The following is a 26,862-nucleotide window of genomic DNA, read 5'->3' as shown; positions in this document are numbered from 1 at the left end:
ACCAGTTGAGCCTAAAAACTACACCAGTAAATGATATGTTTTGGTTCCCAGATGCCAACCAATATGATGATGAGATTCCACATTTTTAGGTCTCGCCTGACCCAGCGCATGCGTCGGTCTGGCGAGAGTTATTGAGAGGGCTCCAAAAAGTGCTACCAGGCCAGCCTAGAGCTATAGTGCAAGTGCGCGGGCGCACGCGCCGCGCTTTACCGCGATTACTTTCACTTTTACGGCCGCTTTGATGTTTGATCGTGATCGCGATCACTTTCACTGCCGCACAGCCGCTTTGCATAGCTAATAGGTCTCGCTTTTGGGACCTTATAAGTATTTAGTTATGCAACTGTTGCATGGCTAAACACTTATAAGGCCCCAAAGGCGAGACCTATTGGCTATGCCAATGCTTGTTAAACATGACATACATCTTTTATTTAATTTTTATTTTATGTGTAGTGTCCTGCACAAGAAAGCACACCGCCCCAAGGAAGACCTTCACTAAATATCAGGCCCACAGAGAAGGTTGAAACGCATCAGCGTAACATAGGATATAGTCTGAGAAGATACATACCTCCCAGAAAATAGAATAAGGGTGTACTATTGTGCCCCAACAATGTAGGGCTCCATGGTTCATTTGAGACCACACACTAGAAGGCTAATAATATATCTGCAGTGATAATAGTAACAGAATCTGTATGTTGGAAACTTACCTTTGCTTAAAAGCAGTTTGTGAATATACATGTTGGACACTTGTTTTTTTTTTGTTGTCATAGAGGAAAAAGCATTACGTGAATATGCTATTGTATGTATTGGAAAGTCATGTTGTTTGTTTGATTGTCTAGTTACTTTTAGTTATTTTGTCAGTGATATCCAGTTATCTTAGTCAGTCTGTCATTTATCTAATATAATGTGTATTAGTAAAGTGCATGTTCACCCAGCAGGGTATCTTGGCGCTGAATAACAGATGTTTATTGTTACCCAACTCAATGGTATGTCACTGAGTTGTGTATATTGAAGTGAATAAATGTTGTGGACAGATTCCAGGTCCACAAGAAAGAGCTTTTCGTGTCCTAAACAGTTTTGTGAATATGTTTTGATTGAAATGTGTGTCATGTAAAGTTTCACAGGTATAGGCATGTGAGGATATATAATAAGAATTATTCAAATAATAACCAACATTTGTTGGTAATAAGACGTGCGGAATAATTACGCAGCCTGCATAACAATTATATAAATCCATGGTATAAGGAGTATCACTTTGTACACTGATTTCACCTGCCACAGCACACACACCAGCCCACCGACCAGCCCCACCCTGAAAACACTACAGACACCACCTGGACAGAAACACCAACTCGCATGCAACCTTCTTAACACACGCTCACTATGCAAACACACCACCGAGATTTGGGACCTCACTCCACACTCACACCCGACATCCTTTTCCTCACTGAGATCTGGTTCAACCCACTTCTGCGCCCGACATCGCCACCAGAGTACCCAAACGATACAAGATCACCCACCGCTACCTCATCACCAAACCTGGCGGAGGGATCGCCATCATACTCAAGGAATCCGTCCAATGCACCACTGCAAATTACTACATCACCCCAACCATGGATCACTCAACATCCGACTCCAAACAGACAGCAAGACCACCATCAGGGGCACCCTACCCTCGCCTACCGTCCTCCAGGACCACGTCCAGCCTTCTGCAACTTCATCGCCTACATCGCCATAAACTCCAACAACTACATTTTCCTCAGCGGCCTCAACTTCCATCTCGATGACCACAATGACATCAACACTACCAACCTCCTCAACAGCATGAACAACATCGGACTCACTCAACTTGTCCATGACCCCACGCACACCCCAGGCCACACACTAGACCTCATCTTCACCTCCAGCAACCGCATCAAAAACAAAGTCTCAAAGTGCACATGGTATCAAGGCCCTCAACACCACCCTCCCCAGTTCCTCCTACAACCTAGACCAGAATGTCAGAAATTAAACAATTGGACCACCAACTGCATACACAGCGTCGCTCCCACAGAAGATCCACCAAGCAGGCTAGAGGCTAGCTGGTACAATGAAGACCTCAGAACCGCTAAACGATACTGGAAACAACTGGAAAAGAGATGGCGCACCAGAAAGGACACGACCGACAAGACCGCCTTCAAAACCACCCTCAACCTCTACCACAGACATTTGAGGGAATCGAAGAACAAGGCCTTAGCCTCACTCATCGAATCAAGCTCCAATAACAGCAAATAACTCTTCAACATCATCAACGAATTCTCCAACACCTCAGCTTCAACAAACAACATTAACCCCTCATAGGAACTTTGCGACAACCTCGCAACCCTCTTCCCTGACAAGATTGCCAACAACTACAGAAACTTCAAATTCCAGCCCAAGGACACCTACTTCTTCCAGCAACACAATGACCCCGCTACAACCACAGCCATCCGAGTAACCGAATGGAGCCAGCTTGCCCCACAGGACACCGCCTCCATCATGAACTCGGTCCACTTAGTAGCCTCAAACGATGCATGCACTCACCACATATTCAGCCTATGCAAAGCCAGAATCAGCCACGCACTCACCACGTTGTTCAATACCTCAACTGCCATGGCCACCTTCCCCGAAGACTGGAAATATGCAGAAGTCTACCCCCTACTAAAGAAACCATTGGCAGACTCCAGCGACATCAACAAAGGCCGACTGATATTCCCAGCTCCCATTCCTGGCTAAAGTTTCGCAAAAAGCCATCAACTAACAACTCTCTTCACATCTGGAATGGATTCCCTTAATCTTCTCAATCTGGATTCCGCAGCAACCACAGCACTGAGACAGCCCTCATCATGGCTACCGACGACATCCAAGCCCTACTCGACCAAGCAGAGAATGCGGCTCTGATTCTCCTAGACCTCCGGGCAGATTTCGATATGGTGTCCCACCACAATCTCCTCATAAGGCTGCACAACATAGGCATCCAAGGAGCCGTTCTCAGATGGATCACCTCGTTCCTCACGGGGAGAACACAAAAGGTCTTCACCTCCAAACCCAAGGAAATCATCTGTGGACAAATGTTCAATTTCAGAGATCTTTTGCTTCCTAGCTAGGTTTGCCCTAATCCATTGCTAATGCATACATCCCAGCTCAGGATCCCAGCTCAGCCCCACTCTCTTTAACACTTATGACACCTCTGGTCAGCATCATCAAAACCCACAGACTCAACATCATATCCTATGTTGACGGCACCCACATCATCCTCTCCTTCTCCGCAGACACCACCAAGACCAAGTTCTACAACTGCTTGACGGACACCTCCAACTGGATGAAGGACACCTACCTGAAGCTCAACTCATACAAGACTGAGGTACTGATTTTCGGAAACAAAATCTTCCCATGGGACACATCCTGGTTGCACTCCGAACTTGGACCTACTTCTACCCCAACTGACCACGCTGGACAAGAAGCTAACCATGACGACTCAGGGCAACTCCGCCTCCTGCTTTGTCATCCTCCGCATACTTTGTTAGATATTCAAATGGTCCACCCAAAGGTGAATACGCACCATCACCCAGGCCCTCATCTCCAGCCGATTAAACTACGGCAATGCTCTGCATGCAGGAATCACAGATCACCTCTGACAGCTACAGACCATATAGAACACCGCAGCCAGGCTCGTCCTGGATCTCCCTAGACAAACACACATCACCCCCTGCTGCAGGGAACTCCACTGGCTCCCTGTACAAAAAAGATGGCAGTTCAAGCTCCTGACCTATGCATACAGGGCCCTGCACAACTGCAGACCCACCTACTTGAACCACTCCCTCAACTTCCGTCAGCCCATCATATACCTCCGGTTTGCGTCCCTTTCTCTAACCCTCATCCACCGCATCAGACGTAGCAGATGCGAAGGTCACTCCTTCTCCTACCCAGCAGCAAAGACATGGAACGAGCTACCCTTTCATCAATGGACCTCCAAGTCTCTTTCAGAGTTTTGAAAGTCCCTGAAGACCTGCCTATTCGACTAATCAACTAGACCCTGCCAGCGCCTAAATACCCTCAAGGGTGACAAGAAGTGCTCTACAAATCTACTGATTGATTGATTGATACCAAGGGCACCATTAGTACGTCAGGTGGACTTTGTCCGCCCACCATACCCTCGGGAAACGGGACCGCCCGCTGAGGGTGCGGCGGTCCAGCTCCCCCGATTAGCATGCGCCCGCCACACTGGCAGGCGCATTGCGCATCTGCAACATTGCGGCGGGCGGTGCAGAGAGCACCGCCCGCCGCAATGCCACAAAGGCAGCCTGTGCCTTTCAATGCACAACGTGACAGGCACCGCGCGGTGCCTGCCATGTTGTACATTGAAATGCAGGGGGGTACCATAGGTACCCCCCATGTGCACCCTCCACCCCCCAGAATCCCTGGGGGCCCGCTACGGGCCCCCAATGTCAAACACCGCCTGCCTTGAAAGGCAGGTCCCCGCCTACATAGTAATATGGATGGCATACAAGGAGATGATGGACTGATTCAAGCTAGCCTGGCTGATGAGGGCTGTTAGCCCGAAACCGGTCCCAGGATGCTTGTTTCCGGTCCAGGGAAGACATGGCTTGGCAGTTCGGGCTGGACTGTTCCCATGAGGCACAGGGTCAAGACTGATTTGGTATATAGGTGTGTCTGAACGGGGGTGGCGAAGTGAGCTAAAGAACGATGATGGATTCAACCCAGATCTGTGACTGGGGGTGAGTGTCTGAAAAGTTTCAGCGAACCGTCCATCATCTCCTTGTGTTTGCTTTGTTCGCCCTAAGTTGGCAGGGTCTGCCCAGATGTGGTTCCCTGGCTCACTTTGCCACTAGATTCAAGATAGCCTGGCTGATGAGGGCTGTTAGCCCGAAACCGGTCCCAGGATGCTTGTTTCCGGTCCAGGGAAGGCATGGCCTAGCAGTTCGAGCTGGACTGTTCCCATGAGGCCTGGCCTGAAGAGTGCCTGCTGAAAGAGCTTGTGTGACCTTATTCTCCAAGTGGGCTAAGAGGTTAGTGGGGGATACCAAGAGGGAGTGGTCAAGGTATGAAAGAGCCTATTGAAATGTATCAGGAAGGAGTTTGGATCTGCTTTTTCTTACGAGTGTTGGTAACTTGTCTTTGGAAGTAGGTCAAGCCTAAGCAGAGATGGGTTTGTTGTTCATGCTTTGGTGCTCTGAAATTGAGAAGAGATGCGTGAGATCGCGACACCTTGGGTTGGCTGCATTACTTGTTCATTGCATCCCAAAGCAGCCATTTCCTGTGTGATGCCTTGGGCATAGGCATTGGAGGAGTCATTTGGACAAATGTTCAATTTCAGAAGTCTGTTGCTTCCCAGCTAGGTTTGCCCTAATCCATTGCTACTGCATAAATACATTTATACATTACATTCATGTATACACGTCTATTCTTACATATATTCTTTGCTGGGCTGATATAAAACATGGTAATCAACAGATTAATAAGTATTTCTTTGTAGATGTACGGTGTTTATAAAGCATACATAAATGTAATTGATTTATAAACTCCTATTAATTATTTTCATATTAGAAGCCAGTTCTGATGTTAAAATTGGCGTATAACTGGCAAATAACCGCACTAGTCACCAATAATAATTTAGCGCTGGTGATCAGCGCACCCCATGGTTAAAACTTAATTCACAGTGTTACTGAGCGGAAAGAACAGGGTAAATGACGGCCAGACTGTGAGGATAGAGCCTTTGTTCCAGTATGGTGGTATTCTTGAGGTTTACGGAAGTAAGTGCCGCTTAAATAGCATGTTTTAGACTCTCCCTTCTGAAAGGTAGAAGACAAACTCGATTTCAACCAAATGCTACAAATTCAGTGCTCACCTTCTCTGTGTGGCATGTTTGCTAACGACTGTTTTCGGTCTGTAAAATGAACAGAATCCCACCAATCCAGGTATGTTGAGCTACAGGGCAGTGCTATATTAGTATGTGACTTAAAAATTCTAGTGAAAGACTGGCTCTTGAAACTTAGGGCCTGATTACGAGTTGCTCATAATATTCAGACCCATGTGTAACTTATGTTTATGCATGGGCCGGAATTTCGAGTTTCAAGGTATTTAACACATCCGATAATTATCAGATGCGCTAAATAACTCCACATTTGTTCAATTTTGGCAGGTTAAAGCTGCTGAAATTTAACAGTGGAAAACATACAGTATTTACCATATCATGCGGATTTTGCTGCATAAAACACTAAAATACGCCTGTTATTCCCCATGAACTTGTGATAGGTGTTATTTATCTCACCCGATAAAATAACGTACCCTTCGATATCGTTATTTATCAAAGTCGATAACACCATAACTCGTGATCAGGCCCTTAGAAGAGAACGGTGCATTTTGGTTGTAAGAATACTTTGAAGACAATTGAAATTTGCTCTAGATCCGTTTTGAGTTTTCCACAAGATAAAGGGTTCATTATTAATGAGAGGAAATAGAAGGCCCTTTTAAATTATTGAGTAGGTTTCAGGTGATAGATGAGCTTAAAGAACACCGTCTCGAAAGGTAGCAGCGCACGGCTCTGCATAGACTTGGTTGAGGTCATTGCTTTGGTGGGACAACGAGGAGAAATACTTATATTGTGGCTGCAAAAAGCTGTGGCTAGGACGGTCGAACTGAGTGCAGCACATATTTTATTTCTAGCTACTTCTACGTGATCCTGACTGTAAAGTTTCCCAAGCAATGGTCAAGCTTTGAGAGTTTTTCCCTTGACTCATTGCTGAGTAATTGCTTCTCAAAATAAGGTGATGCAGGATTAGTGTGACATCTTTGCAATTACCGGAGATGAGTGTGGACAATAAATCAAGATAGAACATTCTCTCAGGTGTTACATAAAATGTGATGTGTCCGCAAAGCAATCCGTCATTCTCAAAACCACTACATTTCCAAAGTGTTTCCTGCTCACATTTAAGCAATGTAGAACCAGGCAACCAGATTTTGGAGATTAGGGTGGGCGAAGGCCCCTTTTCTTTAACATGATCTAGCTTTCCTGAACTAGCTGCAAGTCCCACATGTGCATTGGAAGGGAGGGGTGCAGTACAGAAAACTGCCCACTTTTTGGTGTGTGAAAAAGACCGCTTTATTGAAACAGGTCAATATCACAAATGTGTCTGGCAAAATCCCCTTACAAAATTAAAACTGTGCTATACATCCAGCGAACTAGCCCTTACACCACGCCCACCCCTACAGTCCCCCCAACATACCCACCCTTCAGCTAACTCATTTATCTGTATTGCATATCAGCATTTCAAACCAAATGTCCTAAATTGAACCCTGACCTACCTGCCCACCCTTCCTTGCACATGGTTCCCCAACTGGCAATACCATCGAGCTTCTGCCAACTCCTGGCAAACTTTTCATGCCCCGAAGCACCTGTTCCAAGCGACAACCTCCACAACCAAATCCCTGCACACCTGTCTCAACAATGGTGCCCTTATGTCTAGCACCCAAACTGCACCCCATGAAACCAGAGAAAAAGGGACGGGAGGGAGGGGAAATTTCTTTAACGCTTACCTCCCTGCTACCAGCCACTAGGTCACCTGAGCCTAATATGGTGGCTGGTAGCCCATCTTGACCTTCTAAATATATGTTTGGCTGTGTTTGGCCTTCAAACGTGGCCCAATACACAATGGCAATCGCTGGACTGCACCACCCTCCCAATCTGCTTGGGGGCAGACTTCCCTCTGGTCAGCTGCCCCCAAACTCCCCTTATTCAGAAGCCTTTTTATAGTCCAAGAGTCGATTTTAACAGCTTTTAAAATGTTCCATATCTGTCTAGACATCACTAATAATGTCTAGGCATCACTCTTTTCTAAAGCCGGCTCGTCCGATTAATGTCTTATTGTTTCTTGAAACCTGAAAGTGGCTGCCCTTTCAGAGCAGTTGTAATTGTGGGAGGAAGCTTGTGCAATAGTGTTTTTCACGTGTTGTATCGGTCCTTCCGGTTACATTTCAAGTGTAAGGAGAGGCTGATTCGTGACGCTTTTCTGCTATTTCAGAAGGACTTACTTCTGAAGTTGCAAGCCCAAAATCTCAGGTATGTGTTTATAAAGCTGTTTTTGGACTCAAATTAAAAACAAACATTTGCAAACCCAGTATATGTGGCTTGCATTTTGAGTAGTTACTGTAATATTTAAAAGAAACGCGCTGCAGTGAAAAACAAAGCAAAAAAAAACCGATGATTTCAGTGCATCTAGAAGATAAATAATTTATAAAGTGATGATTCAGTGTGCCTCTGAGATGTTATATATACCCCTTGTGTGTTATAATGCAAGCACTGCATAGGAAAGATACACCTAGTTCAATTCAGCCGGTTCTGGTTCCTAATTGCAAGATGGCATGCCCATTCTATCGTTTTGTTGCGTAGCAACCTAAAGACTTTTTCCTCTCCTGCCCAAGTGCATTAGCATGAGTCGCCAACAGCTTCATCGCCAACATGAACTCGTTTTCTGTAGGCCTATTCTCAAACACTGTTTACTCGACCTATTTGTTGACTGCAGGCACTGCAGTGAGAGAGGAGGAAAGAGAGGAAATCGAGAGAGAGACAGCGAGAAAGGACAAGCTAATTCTCCAATAGAGAAACATAACACATTCATTTAAACATGTTATTGCTATTTAGATGGGATCCTTTTATTACTTAAAAGATTTTTGGGTATTTTTCCATGTAAAGGAATGCCGGTTGATTCTCCATTATAATCCGATTTGACAAGAGCAAGATTGATTTATTCACCATAGGAAAAGAAACCACTGAAGAATATAGTTGTGTCTAAAAGAACAATCTTTTTGATCTATGAACTTTGAGAGGCAAGGATTGATTTAAAATATGCCTCCTGTTAAAACGCCTCTCATGTCTAGAAGCGTTCGCCATTAACCCGTGTCAAAGTAAATCTTTACAATTATGGAGAAGTTGTCTCCAGATTATTGAGGACATGGTGGAATCTAGGTCAGCAGAACAATGTGACTGAGCACTGATAACTGTATTGGATAGGAGAACAAAGAGTTGGTTTGCATTAGGTGTCCCCGTGGCAGATTTGTTTTACCATAGGAGCGGCCTAGTGTGGTCAGATGGTGCAGGAATGAGCAATCCGTTTTTAGGTCTCGGCTGCGAAGGCTGCGCTTGCGCAGTCTCGCTCCGAGATTTAATGACTTGGAGAAGAGGGGCTTGAACCCGCCCCTCTTCTCCCCTGTTCTCCATTGGCTGGCCTCTTGAATGCTGGCCAGCCATTGGAGAAGAGGTCAGTCATTCCAAACAGGCCCCGTCCTTTTCGGATCGGGGGGCGTGTTTTTTGCAAGAAGTCTCAAGGAGGAGACAACAGCAAAACACGCTCCCGAATCCGAAAAGGACGCTGCGTTTCTCCGAGGCATTTCTGCTCTGCCTCGGAGAAAGGCGGTGGTGTGCCTTTTGCTCTGCCTTGTTTGTGTTATCCCAAGAACCGCCCTCCTCCCCTATGTGAATTCTGAGAATTGACTACCGAACAAACAAACTGCTGCCAGCGCGTACAACCACCGAACATGAGGCCGGTAACTTAAAAGCCTTGACGTGGCATATCCGGAGCCAGGAGGGTTCCATGCTATCAGCACATCCACCCTTAGAGGACCGAATGTTCTAGTCTAGTGCGTTGAAGCAGAATCCACTATACAAGGTACTATCGGCGCTTGCAACACCGATGCCAGTAGGGTTCCCAGCTTTAAAATGCCCTGTTATGCATTACATGGCAGTGGGCCTTGCTATTTACATCCGAGTCGTCGACAGTTCTTAATGTGTCACTAAACCAATCGGGTGTCTTCTGTCGAGTTGCGCATTATGTGCTCCGCTCGTCAGACGGCATTGATTTGTTTGCCGAATACATAAAGCAATTGTGCGCATATATGTGTATTTCTTAATCCTCGCACCCAGTGCCTGAGGCCGGTAACTTAAAAGCCTTGACGTGGCATATCCGGAGCCAGGAGGGTTCCATGCTATCAGCACATCCACCCTTAGAGGGCCGAATGTTCTAGTCTAGTGCGTTGAAGCAGAACCCACTATACCAGGTACTATCGGCGCTTGCAACACCGATGCCAGTAGGGTTCCCAGCTTTAAAATGCCCTGTTATGCATTACATGGCAGTGGGCCTTGCTATTTACATCCGAGTCGTCGACAGTTCTTGAGCTATCAAGATTGTAAACTTCCAATATGCGAGAGTGCACTATGTTCACGCAAAACGTGCACATATGTAGCCGTGTGGGATCAGTGGCGCTGCGCGAGCTCGGGTCAAGCACAGTTTCTGCACCTCTGGTTGGGGGCAGGAGCAGTATTGCTGCACTTCTCATGAGTGACTGGGCTCTGTGGCCCACATCGGATCCTTCCGGAATGTGCAATTTCTGTTTAACTTGCTTTAATTACTGACACAAAAGCCACTCTCACACCTGCAACAGCATTTATTTATGTTCAAGCACATCTCTGTATTTGTTGCTTGTGGGGCATACAGTGAGTCCTCCACAAGGCAAGTCTTTCCAATTCATGTTACAAGTGTTGCCAATGAGATTGATATTATATGTGATTATAAACTGCCCTGGACATAACACATGTGATGAAAAGTGCGTGTTTTGACACAAAAGATCCCCAAAGTGTCTGGCGCGCTTGAAGTGTGCCCATCCTACTGCGGTGCCACAACGTTTTGACTGGAAATAATAAGCTTTTATATTAGTACAGGGGATACCAATACCATGGGTAGAAACCATAGCATACAGTACGATGAAAACATGTTAAGTGCCCAAGATCACAAAAGAAGCACACCGACATCATCATAGAACTATGGCTCCAAATAAAATATGACTCAGTAAATCTGGTGGAAACCGCTGTTTCCGATACTTTTAGATATACTGCTGATAACTGAGGAAATTATTGGTGGTAAAAATGAGACGATATTTTTTCTCTGCATTTATCAAAAATGATTTTCTTGTGGTAATGGAAACGGTTTTCTGTCACTGATGCTGTAAAACTGCAACACCTAAGCAGTTTCACAGCTAAATTAAATATCCAAGTATGTGTGAATATATAAGAATAACTCGTAAATTACATCACTTAAATATAATACATTGGGCTTCTCCATTATGTTAGAAAGTACTATGATTTTGGGTTTGCAGTTGTATCAATTTTAAATGAAAATAGGCCATATTCGAAAGAGAAAAAACAGGAATATGTTTATTTTTTGACATCAAACGAATGAAACCGAATATTTTTTTTTTTTTGACCCTACTAACATATTTACTCTCCCCACTGTTCGTGTTTACTTTCAAGTCCCCACAGTACATCTATATTTGAAATACATGCAAAGATTATTTTTGAAAGCGTGCATACTTTTTTATTCCGAGGTGTCTTGTGTACGGTAGCTGCCTCCACTTACTAAGATCAGCTACAAAATGGCAGCCAGTCAAGAGAAAGTAAACAGAGATCTCAAAGTTAACAAAACAATTACAGCTCTCCCGTTGAAAAAATAGCATTCCAGGCCTTTTTATTGCAGAGCTTCAATATGACCTTCTTTAAAGTTTTGTGGAGGTGCAGCAGCACCCACGGCACCCATACTCACAATTCCACTGTTGTGGTCACACAGACGACCTTTGCACCTCCAAGATGAAGTTTAGGAAATGGCAACCGAGTTGATCATCCCTGTGCTTGCAGAATGTATAGCAGGACCCTCACCAAAGCCCTCTGCAGATAAGGATACCGTTTCTCAACTGTGGGCTCTCATGATCCATTGCTTTTGCAGCAATTGTCAGCACAGTGCTCATGCCAGTGGGCCCTATAGACCTCCTGCTGCAGCATGTCAGTGTTTTCCTTTTCTCCTTGTTCATTTTTAACATGCCACCCTCGGCGGATGGAATGCCCTAATAGCCCTGTAGCAATTCTACTTCCGGTGTTAGCAGTTAAAGGGCCCCGAACTCCAGAAGAGGGCCTCTAACAACCGTTATAGCCCCTGGCAGTAGGCTACAATCTTTAACGATTAGCTCTGGGTACTTGATTGGCTTCAGGGGACCTTTCAACATTTCAGTGTTCTACTAGATCACAATAATACACAGCACTGTAAGGTTGTGTCTGCAGTTGCAGCAAAGGGTTAACGCCTTTCCAAGATAGGAAGATACGAGCTGATCCCTCCTCATCACATTACCGTACAAGAGTCATATCACAAGGTCAGTTGTGAATGCAAGGATAGGGGTTTGCTGTATATGCAGTGCTCAGTGCCTCCACTGAACAGCTCACAGACCCACCAGAACCCCCAAATGGAATATCTGTGTGACAAAGGGCCAGATGTATGAAGATGAGTGTTTGTGATTACCAAATAGCAAATTTTTGTGATCCGCTATTTGGTAATCGCAAACAGCAATGTGCAAATGTCTGTTTAACAGATTTTGCGATTCCCAGTGGGACGCAAATAGACCTACCTCATTGATATTCACAAAGTAGGTCTCGGTTTGCGACCCATTGGGAATCGCAACAAGCATTTACAATGCAACGGTTTCGGCATTGTTAAAGTTAGAGCTATTGGCATTGCTCATGACAATGCCGTTTCTTTAAATGTTTTTAAAAAAAAACATAAACAAAAATAATGTCATGAGCAATGCCAATAGCTCTAACTTTACCAATGCCGAGACCATTGCATTGTAAATGCTTGTTTTTAAAGGCTTTATTTTAAACTTCTTGCTAAATAGTAATATATGTGGGGTGTGTCTGTGTCTGGTGGAAGGTGATTGCCCTCTCACTGTGACAGTGACAGAGGTTCTTTTCAATATACGGATATGACTGCAGGACTGGCAGTTATCTCTAAATTTAACTGTTGCATTCTGAAGGATTGCCATTTTGATGGACACTACTCTGTCTGCCAAACTTTAAATCGAGCCCTGAGTTCCGGCAGTACTCCACATACAAGTCTGCCCTTAAAACAGAAGCACCAATTAGTTAGTTGTGTAAATGGAGCGATACTTACCCCGCATGCTTATGTAACAGTCTGACCTGTGGTACTGGTACCATTGTAAAATCTCTGAGAAGTTACAACAGACCAAAAGACTGGATCAAACATTGAAAGTGCTAGTCATTATTAATGAAAATCTGGACATATTGATGCCCTGCGTGAAAGACAGCGTGAGAGGATACATCAAGTTGGTTCGAAGAAGCAAGGAAGCAGTGGTGGCTGTTGGAATTTGAAAGTGGTGGGGCTGAGGACCAAATAGCGTACTTTGTCCTGCAAGCGTAGCAAGCAGCCGGGACATTTCCTCAGTGGGTTTGAGGGGGTTCGCACCCAAAAAAGTTTATTTGAAAGTGGGTGTAAAATGGTGCTTTCCTAGCACAATTTCTGTAATAAATTGACCCACCCAAGGTCTCAGGTCTGAGGGGAGCGGACGGGAAAAGGCTGCGGTGATTTAACTGCTCCTAGAATGTTTGTCTGAAGAAGGGGCGGCTGATAATAATTGGGCTCTTCGGGGGAACAAATGGAGTGCTGGCTGAGCTGATTGACAAGAACAACAATATTAGTAACTTATGGTGTGGTGATTCCAGACGCCCACGGTCACGTGCATTGAATGTTGTGTCCAGATCCAGTGAATTCACAGTCAGCCTTCTGCCACCCCCCACCCCTCTGCAGGATTTGCTACTTATTGATGACCTAGGGGAGGAAGCAGGACAGACAGCTCGATGGCTCGACCAGGTCTACATTTTCCCAATTACCATCACCCCTCCCCTTTCCAGACAAACCAGGAGTAGCTAAAGTGCCTAAACTTTTTGAGTCCAAACTAGAGGCATTGGGCGGGAGGGTTGGCTGATACTAAATGTGCAAAAGGATTAAGTGTGTATGTCATAACAAGTGTTTGCAAAATATCTTTTTTTTTAATGCGCTATCAGATTGTACCTAGTGGTAACCTTTTTTATACCTCTTCATCAGAAGGGAACAGTCCAGAACTCAGCTGGTAGCCCCCTTGCATTAGCTCTAGAAAACATTCGATCTTTGCAGCCCTAAATCCCCAAATGACTCCATCAATTAAAGCCATGTATAAACTAGTTCCCAAGCTGCCTTTAGACATGCTGATTTTTCCAATTATACACCTTTGCATTACTTTCAGGTAGCAGAAACCCAGGAGATCAGGCTTGCTTCTTCTTTAATTGCCGCCTCCTCTGTCACTTGAAGGTACAGGAGACCTTTCCGCCCTCCCTTTCAATCAGAGGCATCTCAAGGTCGCATTAATGTGTACCGTGTAATACAGTTTTAGAATAATGAGTTGCAGATTCACAGTGCTTTCAGTTTCAGGTTGGTACCTCATAGCACTATAAATACACATACCACTCACTATTGCCCAAGCTGCCAAACAGGATTCCATTCAATGACTGTATGTTTACACACACAATCTTCTGATCACATTAAGCTTCCGTAACTTCACCGATTACTCGGTGCTTATGTTCCCTTAAGGTGGTTGTGCTGTATGTTGTATGCATTTATCTGTATCTAAAATAATATTTTGTTCTTTCTAGCCATGACTCTGACCACACCACCAAATGGAACCCCCACCTCCATCCCGTTGCACTCAGGATCACAGTTCCCATACTGTTGTATGCACTTTTGCTTTTGGCAGAGCTTGCCACTTACCTGTCAGGAGAAGAAACCAGGTCAGGCAAGGGCAGTCTTCTTCTCCTACTCGACTTCGTAGGGTGAGAGTGACAGGATTGCTGCTATGACCTGGCTGCAGTGGGTGATGATGCTGCTGTGAGTCCACACCCTCCAAACTCTAATAGCAAAACTGTTGGAAAAAGATACCCACTTTTGCAAAGAAGCATGTGCAGTGTGTATTTGTTTACTGCATGCATGTGATCCTATGTCACAGAGTCATAATTGGTTAGTTGGTGACTGCATTCTCATGACTTTGTGGCATCAGGTCTGATGCTCACCTGGCTCTGTCCATGTGCACTGTAACCACCCTTCCCCAACTCATCACAGGGTGGGGTCAGCGATGTTTGCTATTCTCACCCTGCCCTGCGAACATTGGGAAAGGGTGAGGGTGGTAAGGCAGGGATCGAGAGAGTAACATGCTGCCACAAGGTTTAGGCCTGATTCCTTAAACTCCTAGGACTGCATTAGAAAGTGACTCTGCTGTGCATCGTAAAGGGATGGTTCTGCAAGACCCTTGAGAATAGAAGGCTACGGCTCGCGGAGGGTAAGCCGTGATGTCTAAAGTAAATAATGGACAATGGCAGGCACATGCAAATTAGTGCATATGCCTGAGAAAAGCACCTTCCTTACCTGCCCCTCATGTAAGCAAGGGTCATGGAGAGGGTTATGACAGCCTAGCAATACAAGTACAAAGCACTGCCTGTACACTGCTGTGACAGCCAGGCACAGGTATACTTGTGTTGCTATTTTCATAGCAATGTGGATGATAATTACTATTAGCAGTTGTCATCCACAAAATGCACAAAATTGGAAGGACAGTGCCCCAACAACCAGACACAGTGACTGCCCCTGAAAGGAAGTCTTCTAACTGCCCAACAGGGTCATAGACTGCAAGGCCACCCTATTCATCCTTTTAAGAACCACAACGTTGTAGAGTGCTTTTTATAATAAATTCTGATCATAAGTCTCTTAATGGTTTCTGGACTTGAGACTGTTTTAGTGCATAAGCAGCAAGGCACTTATTGGAAGGGCTCCTGGCCGCTTGAGTGTTACGTTGTATACCTTTACCCACCATACCTTTGAAATGAAGTCCAGGCATTAGGACGTCTCAGATTTTTGCTTTTAACCTTATCCTCTGTGAATCTCTTGATTGTTAGCCATTAAGATTCTATAATGCCAAAATGTGCTTCTGGTTAGAATGAAAATTTTACGTTTGTTCACGGAGAGTACTTACAAAATAAATCTTTTTGACCTTGGAGTAGGGTCCTACTCTTTCCCTCTCTTGTTGTTGGCGCACAAGATAGCTCCCAAACAAGACTAGCAGGGATTTGTGTTGCTGTCATTTGAGCAGAAGAGAGGTGGAAAGGTGTCATTGCAACTGATTGTGGTGGGTGTAGATGCTGCCAAAGCTCCAATTCCCGTCCTGACGGTTATGCTGGCAGCTGGTGTCATAAATTACCTGGGCGTGTGTCCCAATCAATAATCTATTCATTGGCTTTTGTAAGGATTTATTGAGTCTTATTAGACCTTTCTTCTCAGTCAAATGTATCGCAGTATCTCAATTTCTATTATTTTCTGTGTGGTTCGTAGTTCTTGGCACTTGATCTCAGTGACTTCTCACACACTGTAGTGGTCTTTTGCTTCTACTTTGAGACTGCTCAAATATTGGCCAGTGTCTCCTTAAAACAAGAAATGCAAGCTGCCATAACTAAAGCTTTTCAGGTTGTACACTAATGTCTGTCCCCTTTACCAGCTGCGTCACTTTTCATGCTCCCTTTTCATGTACTTCTTTCTATTTCAATGAACATCCTAGTACTTTCTCCCAGCTGTGCCCTCAGTCCCCTTAGTTTCCTTTAAGAGATTCCCACCGAGCCATATATACTTGTCTGAGGCCACTTTCTTTGTGCAAGACTTTGACTGAGGGGAACCCAGCATTCCTCAGTCTGAGGGGAGTGGAGTTTGAACGTGGTGCCAGTGTCCTGGCTCACCCTGATTTGTGTGTTTACCTGGACTTCCTCTCCTCCCTCAATGGATGCTCCATCTGCCACCCTATCTCCTGGTCTTGCCATGCACTTCCCTCTCTGCTTCTGGGGTCTCCCGCTGGGCTGTCTCCTCCCAATCTCTTCAGTGTCTCTGGTCCTTTTTGTCCAGCCAATCAGATATGCTTTCCGTAATATCCAATCCTTCATGACCACCATCTGGTCTTTGACATGCCCCCTTTGAAGAGTTCACCCTGGATGTTCTTGAAACACTTTCTCGGCCATTCATGCCATTTTCTCCATTCAGTTGTCCTTCTGTTTCAGTGTCCTCCTCTACTCCCCACAATATTTCCTTTATTTCCACCAATGCTTCCCCTTCACAGAGTTGTTCTTGGTGTGGCCTGACTTTTTGAAACAAGTGCCTGAGTGGTCTCACAGTCTTGGTGTGAGCTGTGACTGTGCTTTCTTACCACTTAACACATTTTCCTTAAATGTTTGTTGCTTGGCTGGAGCATCAAGGAAAACTTTCAAAGAAACAAGGACGTAGTATGTTGTGTAACAAATGAAAGCTGGCAACAAAATGTCTAAATAAAAAGCCTGGCACAAAGTTAAATTAAAAAGATTGCACCTTTAATAAGTAAATGTCACAAGAAAATGAAGAAAATTAGATAGCTGAAAAAACATTCATAGGGTAGATGAATATGCCTTAACTGTACAACCTTCACTTTTTCATACAAAAGTCTTATAAGCTAAACTTGCAGTTCAGGTTGAAGGCACAAGTGTTATCAAGTGGGTTAGGTTTTTGCTATATGACAGGGGAAAATGTGTTTCTGAGTGGAGTTCCCTTTTGGATTATTGGTAATCAGTGAGTGTCGCATGGACGTGAACTCTCTTTCCATATAATGACGATGTTTACAAAAGTTAATATGTCCCCGAGGGTAGATACAACAGAAAAAATAAGAACTCCTGATATGAAGAGGCATCTGAGAAGTAGTAAAAAAAATGAATATAGCCATATTAAAGATTTGCACTTGGGGCAAAGAAAACTAGGGGCCAAATACAAGATTATTATATAATATTGAAGGCTAGAATGCAGGTGACTGATTATCAGACAGTGTTAGCCAATTGTAATAGAAATCTCCGTTCCTTTTACTTTGTGGTGTGGAGAATGCTTCGATATTTTGGAAAAGATAAAATTAACCAGCAGAAAGTATGATATTATTTCTCCTCTGGACTGAGCAGCACAAGATTAATTTCTAGATAGATCACATCTCCAGGGTCCCTTCTTTTTGCAGCTTAGCATTTCTCTTCCACACATCTTGGTTAACCTCTCTACCAGCTTCATTGCCTCAGGGCATGAATGCGTAAGATGAGTTGTCACCAGAACCACTGGGTTATGGAATTTGATGCAGGGATTTTTATGTCACATAGTCACAGTGAGATTCGGGTGAAATCTCCACAAGCCAGGATCTCAGTTAATCGCAATCCCATGTAGCGAAATGTAAGTAGTAGCAAAGACATACAGATATATGTATGGTAGAATAAGCTCTGTTTTGTAGCAAAGATACTGGGACACTGGTGAAAACTGTGTTTATGTTTTAGTGTAAAGAATGAAAAAAGAACAAGCCAAAAATTTAGCAAATTTGATGATGGTCTCTGAGGGGAAAAGCACTTTTCTGGACAGTCAAATCATTGAAGAGTTTCGTAAATCATGTGCAAAGTTATATGTAAAATATAAATAATATACACATTAAGCAAATTATTAAGAAATGTCAATCTTCCACACTTCCCGACTACTTACAATAAGAGTATATAATGAGACTATGAATTTAGAGAATTTTAGAGATGAGTTGATCATACTGATACAAAAAACGGGTAGAGATCATTTGAACTGCTCTAATTATATTACTGTCTCATTAATAGATTCAGTTATTAAAAGCCTCATGAAGAACTGGATCTCACAAATGAAAGGATTGACAATTACCAGTCTACGATTATAAAGAGGAGGAGAGGGCATGGTACCAATCAGCTCCTGGTAGAACTATTAAACTTGTTTTCTGGATGCAAATTAATGGGTTGTTATAAGTATAGATGGAGAGAATTCTTTTGTTAGTGTTTTATGCGCTTATCTGTCTTTTGTGATGGAACAGAAAAATCCTAGGTGATAAACATGCATCTAGTTTCAGAGCTTTAAACAGAGGGACCAGGGTTAGAGTTCTTGTCAAAGAGAGTCTGTCTTTCAAATTTTTACATTTATAAAAGTATGCATTTTTCACCTTTTATATTTAAATGTGGCAGTTGAAACTTTGCCAAAGGGGCAGTAAGTGAAGATAAATTAATTTAATAGTTTACTATTATACAGCAGGGAGAAATCGATTATTATGCATGCTCAAAATAAGCTCCTTTAGTAACTAATTCTGACATCGCTATCCCAGAAATATTTAGCTTGGTTAAAACATTTGGAAGCTATTCAGTATACCACATTAATTGGAATCAATCAATTAGGAAGTTAATAAGCCTTATAGTAGTGGCTGGGGTCGCAGTGGCTAGAAACTCATTCTGTTATTTTGGGTACATATTCTGAGAAAAACTGATGCATCTAGTTCAGGATAATGTAAAACCATTCATCAGGAATTCAGAGAATACATGAGAAGATGGCGGACTTTAAACCTAAGTATCTTCAAGGAAACTAATATTGTAAAAATGAATATACTCATCATTGCTGTATGGATTATGTAATACATACATTAATATTTCTAAAATGTCCTTCTTGGACATAAACAAGACAAGGCTAGAGAACTGTCATGAAAAATGAGGCACAGCATGTTCTCTATACTAAGATTATACAAAGATGGCAAATCTCTCAGCAGCGAAAGGAGACTTGACTTTCTCAATCTCAGACGTTTCTGAAAAAGTCAGGTTTTAGTATGAATTGGTGTTTTATAAAGCAGGCCCAATGAGAAAATTCTGGAATGAGTTGCAGTAGGAAAAAATATTTCTAGAATACAGCATTTTCAGATATTAGTCAATCGGAAAGTATTGGGCCAAACAACTGAATTATTTGTTTCTACCTGACTTCACAACAACCTAGTAACACATTATTGGAATAGTACATAATTGCCTCTGTGGAGACATTGCTAAATAAGGCACAGAGCTCTGTGCTGAAATGTAGCTCATTTTTCCTGCCAGAGAGATGCTGCTGAAGGGACTGACAAAGCAGCTTCCTCATTCCAAGAAGCAGTTGCAGAGGTACTGGGCAGACCTCAGCTGGGGCTTCCATTTTCTGATCTCAGGTGCCTGCAGAAACCATCTCATTCTTATTAATACATTTCATGCTTCACCAAAAATTGCCGTTGATGCTTATTATTCCAATATAATTTTAGCACATTTTGGGAATTTGTCACTTGAAATATATTCCAATTAGCATCTGATTTGTACAGTCATGTATTATTTTAATTGTACATTTAATGTAAGCCAGTTTTTAATTGAAGCACATTAGGTCCTCCTCATTTAATTCAAGGGGACTGCTTAACTCCAGTAAGTTTATTCAGCCATCTGTGCAGAAGTTGTTTGTGTCTGTTCCCATTGTAATGATGGAATTCCCTCTACAGTCTGGATTTGTTTTGTCCAAAGAGTTTTATTGGTCTTATAAGAAGACTACAACATGGAATCATCATCATCAAGAAATCTTTATTCGATTATTACATCATAAAAGATACACTACAACAAAGTAAGAAGAAAAATAAAAAAGAATACGAATTAAAAAAAAAAAAGACACAGAATCTAAAGTCCTTGTAAATATTAAATATCTCTGACTGGTCCAGCCCAAGAGAACACTACTAAAACAGGAATAAACCAACATAACGGACTTTCCATAACATGATAAAAATGATGAAAACTAAAAACAAAACAAAAACAGAGCCACTTATACAATTAAATATCAAGAGTAGAAAGTTCTTGAGGAATAATCCTCTTCTCGATGGGCCTGCGTATGGCCCATGACCATCTAAGAAATTTGGCCATTGCGATGACTATATCCTCTCGGGTGTTGGTTCTCAAGATACGCAAAGCTATTTTATGCGATCTAGTACCTAGGTTAGAGCATATCGGCTTAAGCCATTTGTGCCTAGGATGAGCAAAGGCAGGACACACAAACAGAACGTGAGTGGTTGACTCTTCCTGTGTTATACAAGTAGGACAAAACCTGTCATGACCATCCTTCCATTTGTACCTATGAAAATTGAGAGGGAGGGTCCCCACTCTGAATTGATGGTATAATTTGCGGTCATCTGGTCTGGAAATAAAATTCCAGTAAGGTTCGAAACTACTTATATACTTGTGATCCATAAAGAGGCCAGATAGTGAACTGCTATTTGTCACTGACCATAATTTCCTGAACCTGGATTCCCAATATAGGGCTTTGAAATCTAATTTGTTAGGAAATTGGTTGCCCATAGGATCTAACCACAGGTGGCCCAGCCCCATATCATACAGACCACTTTTAATATGTTGGAGCCAAACTATTCTCCTGTGCTTGTCTAGGTCCTTAATGTACCAGATTGCATTAGCATAAGATAGTAGCTCAGGTGTTGTCCACAACCTTCTCCAGTAGGAGAGAGGTCTAAATCCAGCGTCATCATCGAACGCCCTACAGCCCAAGTCTAACAATAAAGGCTGAATAGGTGTTGACTGGGGGAGGGCGGTCAATGAGCGCAAAAACTTGTTTTGAGCTATGACTAGGGGGGATAAGTTATCAAAACCCCACATCTCCGCCCCGTATATAATTGATGCTCTTATTTTCCCTTTATACAGGGCAATGGCAGGCCCCACCTGTTTTGTGTATAAAGCTCTATGTTCTTTCAGTAAGGCACCAGCTAGTTGATTGTGTTTGAGTACAAGTAATTCTATTTGTGGCTTCCAAGTTAACCTTCTGCCCATGGTGATCCCCAAATATGTAAATGTGTCAGTTTGTTCTAGGGGTATATCATTCATTGACACTTTACTCTTAATTATATTATTTTTGTGCAACACCATGTACTTAGTTTTATCAACATTAATAGCCAGATCATGAATGTTGCAAAAGACCATAAATCTATCTAAGGCCCGCTGCAAACCTGATTGTGTTTTGGACAATATAAGCGTATCGTCTGCGAACATGAGGAGTGGGACCTTAGAGCCATCTAGTGAAGGAGCGTCGGTTGGGTAATTTGCGAAGTAGGAAATAAGCCTGTTTATAAACAAAGAAAACAGTGTCGGTGCTAAAACACGCCCCTATTTACAGGGAATTTGTCAGTTAACTTGCCCTGTTGTCCCCATCTAACTTGTGCGTAGTTAGAGGTGTGAAGTTTGACAATAAGGGATAGGAGCGCCAAAGGCATACCTGCCTCCTTGAGAGAATCCCACAACTTGCTACGGGGGACTAAATCAAAAGCAGATTTTAAATCTACAAAAGCTGCAAACAAAGTCCCCCCCGATAAAATAACCGTTCTCCAATAAATCATTGTAAACCTAAATACCTGGTCAATTGTGCTTACATGTGACCGAAAGCCAGCTTGATAGATAGATAGTGCCTGAGACTCATTAATCCATTCATTAACTCTAAATAATATGCTCCTAGCCACATGGAATCATAAACATAAAGGGACAAATCTTATTACAGAAGTGCTGTGGAGGCACTTTTTGAGGTCTCTGTCCCAACACTCCCAACCACCCAGTCCCAAATGAAGACTGCATTCCTGATTCAAAGAGTTAAGAATCTTACAACTTAAATATAGCTTAAATAGACTCTACATTTGGCCCCTGTTTTCCATGCATAATGTGTCCTTACCGGTGGATCACAAGAAGATAACGCTGTCCTCCAGTGTGGTAGCAACTTGAGTGCAGGTGTGCCTTTAAGGATACCAAGGGCCCATTTCATTCAGTAGAAAGGAGATGTATGTCCTCCAAATTATTGATGACATTTTCCATGGCTAATGTGGATCAGAGTCTGTGTTTCAATTGTGTTGTCAGGGAGCAGGGGGGAGGTAGAATGCAGTTACTACATTTGCCACCCGATGCATTGCAATGCTAAGTACTAAGAACCTAAATGGTAAGTACCATTCTGATTTTGACAAGTTATCACATTTGTCAGATCTCATGCTTTTGCACTAAAGGGAGAAAGAAAGACAAAAATGTCCCTTAATGATCATGCTATTTCCTACCAAAACAACACATCCAGAATTCCCAACCAGATTTGTGGAGTGTCTCCTACCAAAGCACACCTCCTCCAGCTATTTCTGGGGGCTAACAGAAACACACTGTGGATTTTGATAGGGTTTAATGCCATTCATACATCGGTGTTTAGTGTATCTCTTTATTCATTACATTTACAGATAATGTACGTATAGGTCTTGTGAGTAGTACTCATTATATGGAGACAAATTCTGTATCTACATATTTACAGTCATTTATACCATTACTTAACATTTTCTTACCCTTTTTGTTCCTATTAATTGCCCTAACGTCTTCTCAAACAAGGTCTTATCTCTTATGGCTGTAGCTTTCATTATAGAGTGCAAGACCCTATGCCTAATCTATGCATAAAGCAGCGGTTCTGTTTACCAGGCCACTGAGCTCTTGTTTATATTGGATTAAAGGTTCTATGTTCAATCGTTGGAAGAAGTCTGAGATCAAGCACCTTCCCTCTATTGTCTATATGGACCTGAAATCAGTTCTGGTGTAAAGCACCCATTGAAATGTATTATTGTAGGAATATTATTTAGGTCCGTCATTAGCCAAGACCTTTTGATTTTACTACAAATATATATATATGTATAATATACTTAAAGGGACTTTCAGCCAGCCATCTTTACCCAGTTTTCTGTTCTTGTGTCATTCACATTTTTCTTCCGTCCATGACATGTCAGCCCACTTCAACCTTTGGCTAACTTCATTGTGACTGATGGCATTCTGCCCTTTCACATGGAGCACATCTACACAGAAAGTAGTTCTCATTAGTGGCAGCAATTTCTATGGCAGTGTGTACTTATAGCACCTCTCCCATGAATGTTACTTTGCTTTGTTTGGCTATGTCTGTAGTCTAGGGGTTTTCATGGTTACGAGGCTTTGTAAAAGTTATTCTTAAATCTGTGAGGTCTGGGGCTTTGTTTCTTTTTAGTGCTTTTATAGCATATTTGATTTCCTCTTTAGTGATGAAACGTCCAAAATGTCTCTATGTTTTGCTGTAACAGTTGAAAGGGTTCTTTTTCTGAGGTACTTGCTTTGGAAGTCTGCAGAATATTAATTCTCGATTAGTCTCAAATATTGTTTATACAATTCCTTAAACAACTCTATTTTAGCTGTAACTGCTTTTGTTAATACGCCTTTGGAAGATTTGTTTTTTTTATATATTGCCTTTCCCATTTCCCTCTTTGTTTTAATCTTTTTATTAACATTTTGTTTTAGCATTTTGCACAGTTTTAAGGAAAAAATGTCTTTCCCATTTCCCTCTTAACTGTTTTGCAGGATGAGTCTATATTATTGTCCGCAGTGTAAGAGTGTTTTAAGGTACAGCAGTGATAATACTGCCTTATTAGTTTGAATAACTGTAGTATCTTCATGTAAGGTTATTACTGTTCTCCTGTATCTTCTAACTAGCTGCTCAGCCAGTGTGAGAGTTCCATGTGGAATGTTGACGTGACTGGAATGAGCTAGCAGGCTGCTCCTGGTGGGGCTATTCTATGGACTTTACTAACTTAATAAATACGCTTAAGATCGATCCTGGCTACGTCTGCTGTGTCACATGAACCTATGGAACCAGGTCACTTCAATTGGCAACGATTTGGAGACTAAAGAAACCATGCGTGTAACCTGAATAGACTGGTGTGTAATTAAACTTGTGTGACTTGAAGAAATTTGACTTAAAGAGAAGAAACTCCTCATTTGGCGAAACTACCTGGCACCGTGAGCCCCACCAGTGACCACAACACCGGTCGCCCAAACCTCCGTGTGCCAGTTGGAGTGAGGAGTGGAGCTGCAAGCTGTTCCCTAGTGCAGCACAGTGGTTTGCCTCAGTTCTGTTTCTACTTCAAGGTGTTGTGTCCCAGAGCCTCCTTGTGGATGTCTCCGCGACCAAGTTTGGTGTTTTTTGAAGGCTGCTGGCCCCTGTGACAGTCGTGTAGGAGAAGTACCTGCAGTCTCTCTGTGTTGGACTGTGGAGGGCCACTTGACGTCGTGAGGTGAGCGCTTGGGAGCTGTCACCGGAAGAGGTGTCTGGCGATATTTGTAATTTCAGCCAAAGTCAGTACATCTCTTGATACTACGTGTTATTGTGCAGCTGCCTTTTTAAAGAAATGAGGAACCTTCCCCAAGTTGTCAATCTCTGGATGTCTACTTTAGAGCCGAGGTGCTAGCTCATTGTCAGTGGGCACTCTTTAGCGTCTACACGATGGTTCCTGTCTACAATGAAGCAGAGTTCCCCACACATTGGGTCTTTCACAGGAATTTGCAACCACGTGAGCTACTTGGATTACTGAAACATTCAACAGTTTTTTTATTTTTGTACATGTTATGAGGTAAGATGCGGAGGCGATTGCACAAATGCCGACTTTTAAGCGCCTTTGAGGTGAGCCATTATGTTGTTTTAAATCGTTCTGGCTGTGCTTTACTCTTGACAGTTTAACTGCTGTCTTTGTAATTCAAAACCGGAGGCGCGAGCTACATACAGCATGTGGATTCTTACCTGTAATGCCTCTGGTATTTCCTCCATGTCGCATAGTTCTACGAGGGTCCCTTTGTGACGCTGGACTATTGCACAGGAATGTTTTGGTGCATTTACGCGTCGTGAGCCACCCGGCGCAACGTCACAAGCGTGCCGCCATCTTGAGGTTGTTGGTGGCACATAGTCACATAGCATGTCAAACTGCCTTCTGTTCTTCTTGCCAACCACGGTGTTCGTGCTTCATCCAATAAAGTTTGGTGAAAGTCGACATGGAGTCCGGGAACAACACAGTGTATCTTTGTCTGGAAGCAGTTGAGGAATCGTCGTCACCTAAGCAGTTGCTTTTGATGGTCTACTGCGGTATGGTGCAGCTGAGGTCTGTGAGTTTACACCATCTTCGGCAGCGCATTATCAGTACTTTGCAGATACCGTTGTTTGTTTGGAGTTTTCAAAATCATTACGCGTTTCAGCTGAGTAGCATTTCTTCGGAAGGTTTTTGTCTATTTAATCTCACAGCTGAGTAGTATTTTATCTAGAATTTCATTTTGTTTTTCTTCACAACTGAGTGCCATTAAGAAGTATGCCAGTCAGTAACTATGCTTAGATCTTATGTGTGCCACGGTGTTATAAGCAATGAGGCTGGGCGTTACCTTTCATTTAAAAATATTCTCCACAGTAAAAGTTTGGAAGATATTTAACATTGTCGTCATTCAAGTAAAAGATTTTTCTGTCAAGGCTTTGAAGAAATTTCCATGCTACGTTTAGAATATGTGTTTGTCATTGCTCTGTTTTTTTTCAGCTTCAAAAACTGTATATTCATGTACATTGCAATGTGGGGTTATATTGATTGAAATAGTAGCTTGCTTTAATGTTTTTTTACTGGAAAATAACTCAAGAGCCAACATGTTTTGTTAGCATTAGCTTCCAGATTTATAGTGATTTACTGTTTCTGTTTTACACCCTATCTCTATTGTTAGGCTAGAATGGCATCCTTTTCTATTGTTGGGTGGATTTTTAGCCTCTTTTGTGTTTGGTGTTCTGATTTAGTACCACTTTGTCGTGTAGCGTGTATCAGTCACTTTGTGCTGCACGTTGTTTTCTATTCTGTGTGTTAGTCATGCTGTGACTCACTTGTCGGGCTATAGGGGGTGTTAGTCCCACCTATTAAATTGGTTAATGGGTGTTAGTCCCATATACTTAGTGTTTAGGGGGTGTTAGTCCCACCTAGCTTATGGTTAATGGGTGTTAGTCCCATATAATTAGTGTTTAGGGGGTGTTAGTCCCACTTAGGTTATTGTTAATGGGTGTTAGTCCCATATACTCAGAGTTTAGGGGGTCTTAGTCCCACCTACGTTTTAGTGATGGGTGAGGTCCACCCATTGTGTATTTGTTCTGGGAATGATTCTTCCTGTATGTTTCGTCAATTTCTAGAGTATCTGTAGTTGTGTTCTATTGTGATTCTCTGTGTTTTTTCATATGTATCTTATGTTGT

At 42.8% G+C, this 26,862-nt stretch overlaps 1 protein-coding gene across 4 annotated transcripts in view; it reads left to right on the top strand.

Moving 5' to 3' along the window:
- The window catches only part of APBA1 (amyloid beta precursor protein binding family A member 1), a 413,377-nt gene that overhangs the window by 241,964 nt on the left and 144,551 nt on the right, over positions 1-26,862 (top strand). Inside the window, exon 5 of one of the 4 annotated variants that reach the window (XM_085633010.1) lies at positions 7,838-7,851. The exons of the other annotated variants lie outside the window; for them this stretch is intronic. Within the exon in view, the coding sequence (XP_085489136.1) occupies positions 7,838-7,851 (14 nt within the window). The remainder of the gene's footprint in view (positions 1-7,837; positions 7,852-26,862) is intronic. 4 annotated transcript variants of the gene reach the window in all.

The sequence above is a fragment of the Triturus cristatus genome, chromosome 2_1, assembly GCF_964204655.1.
Source record: "Triturus cristatus chromosome 2_1, aTriCri1.1, whole genome shotgun sequence".
NCBI lineage: Eukaryota > Metazoa > Chordata > Amphibia > Caudata > Salamandridae > Triturus > Triturus cristatus.
The sequence above is the reverse complement of the archived record's forward strand: the minus strand, read 5'-3'. Positions and strand labels throughout refer to the sequence as shown.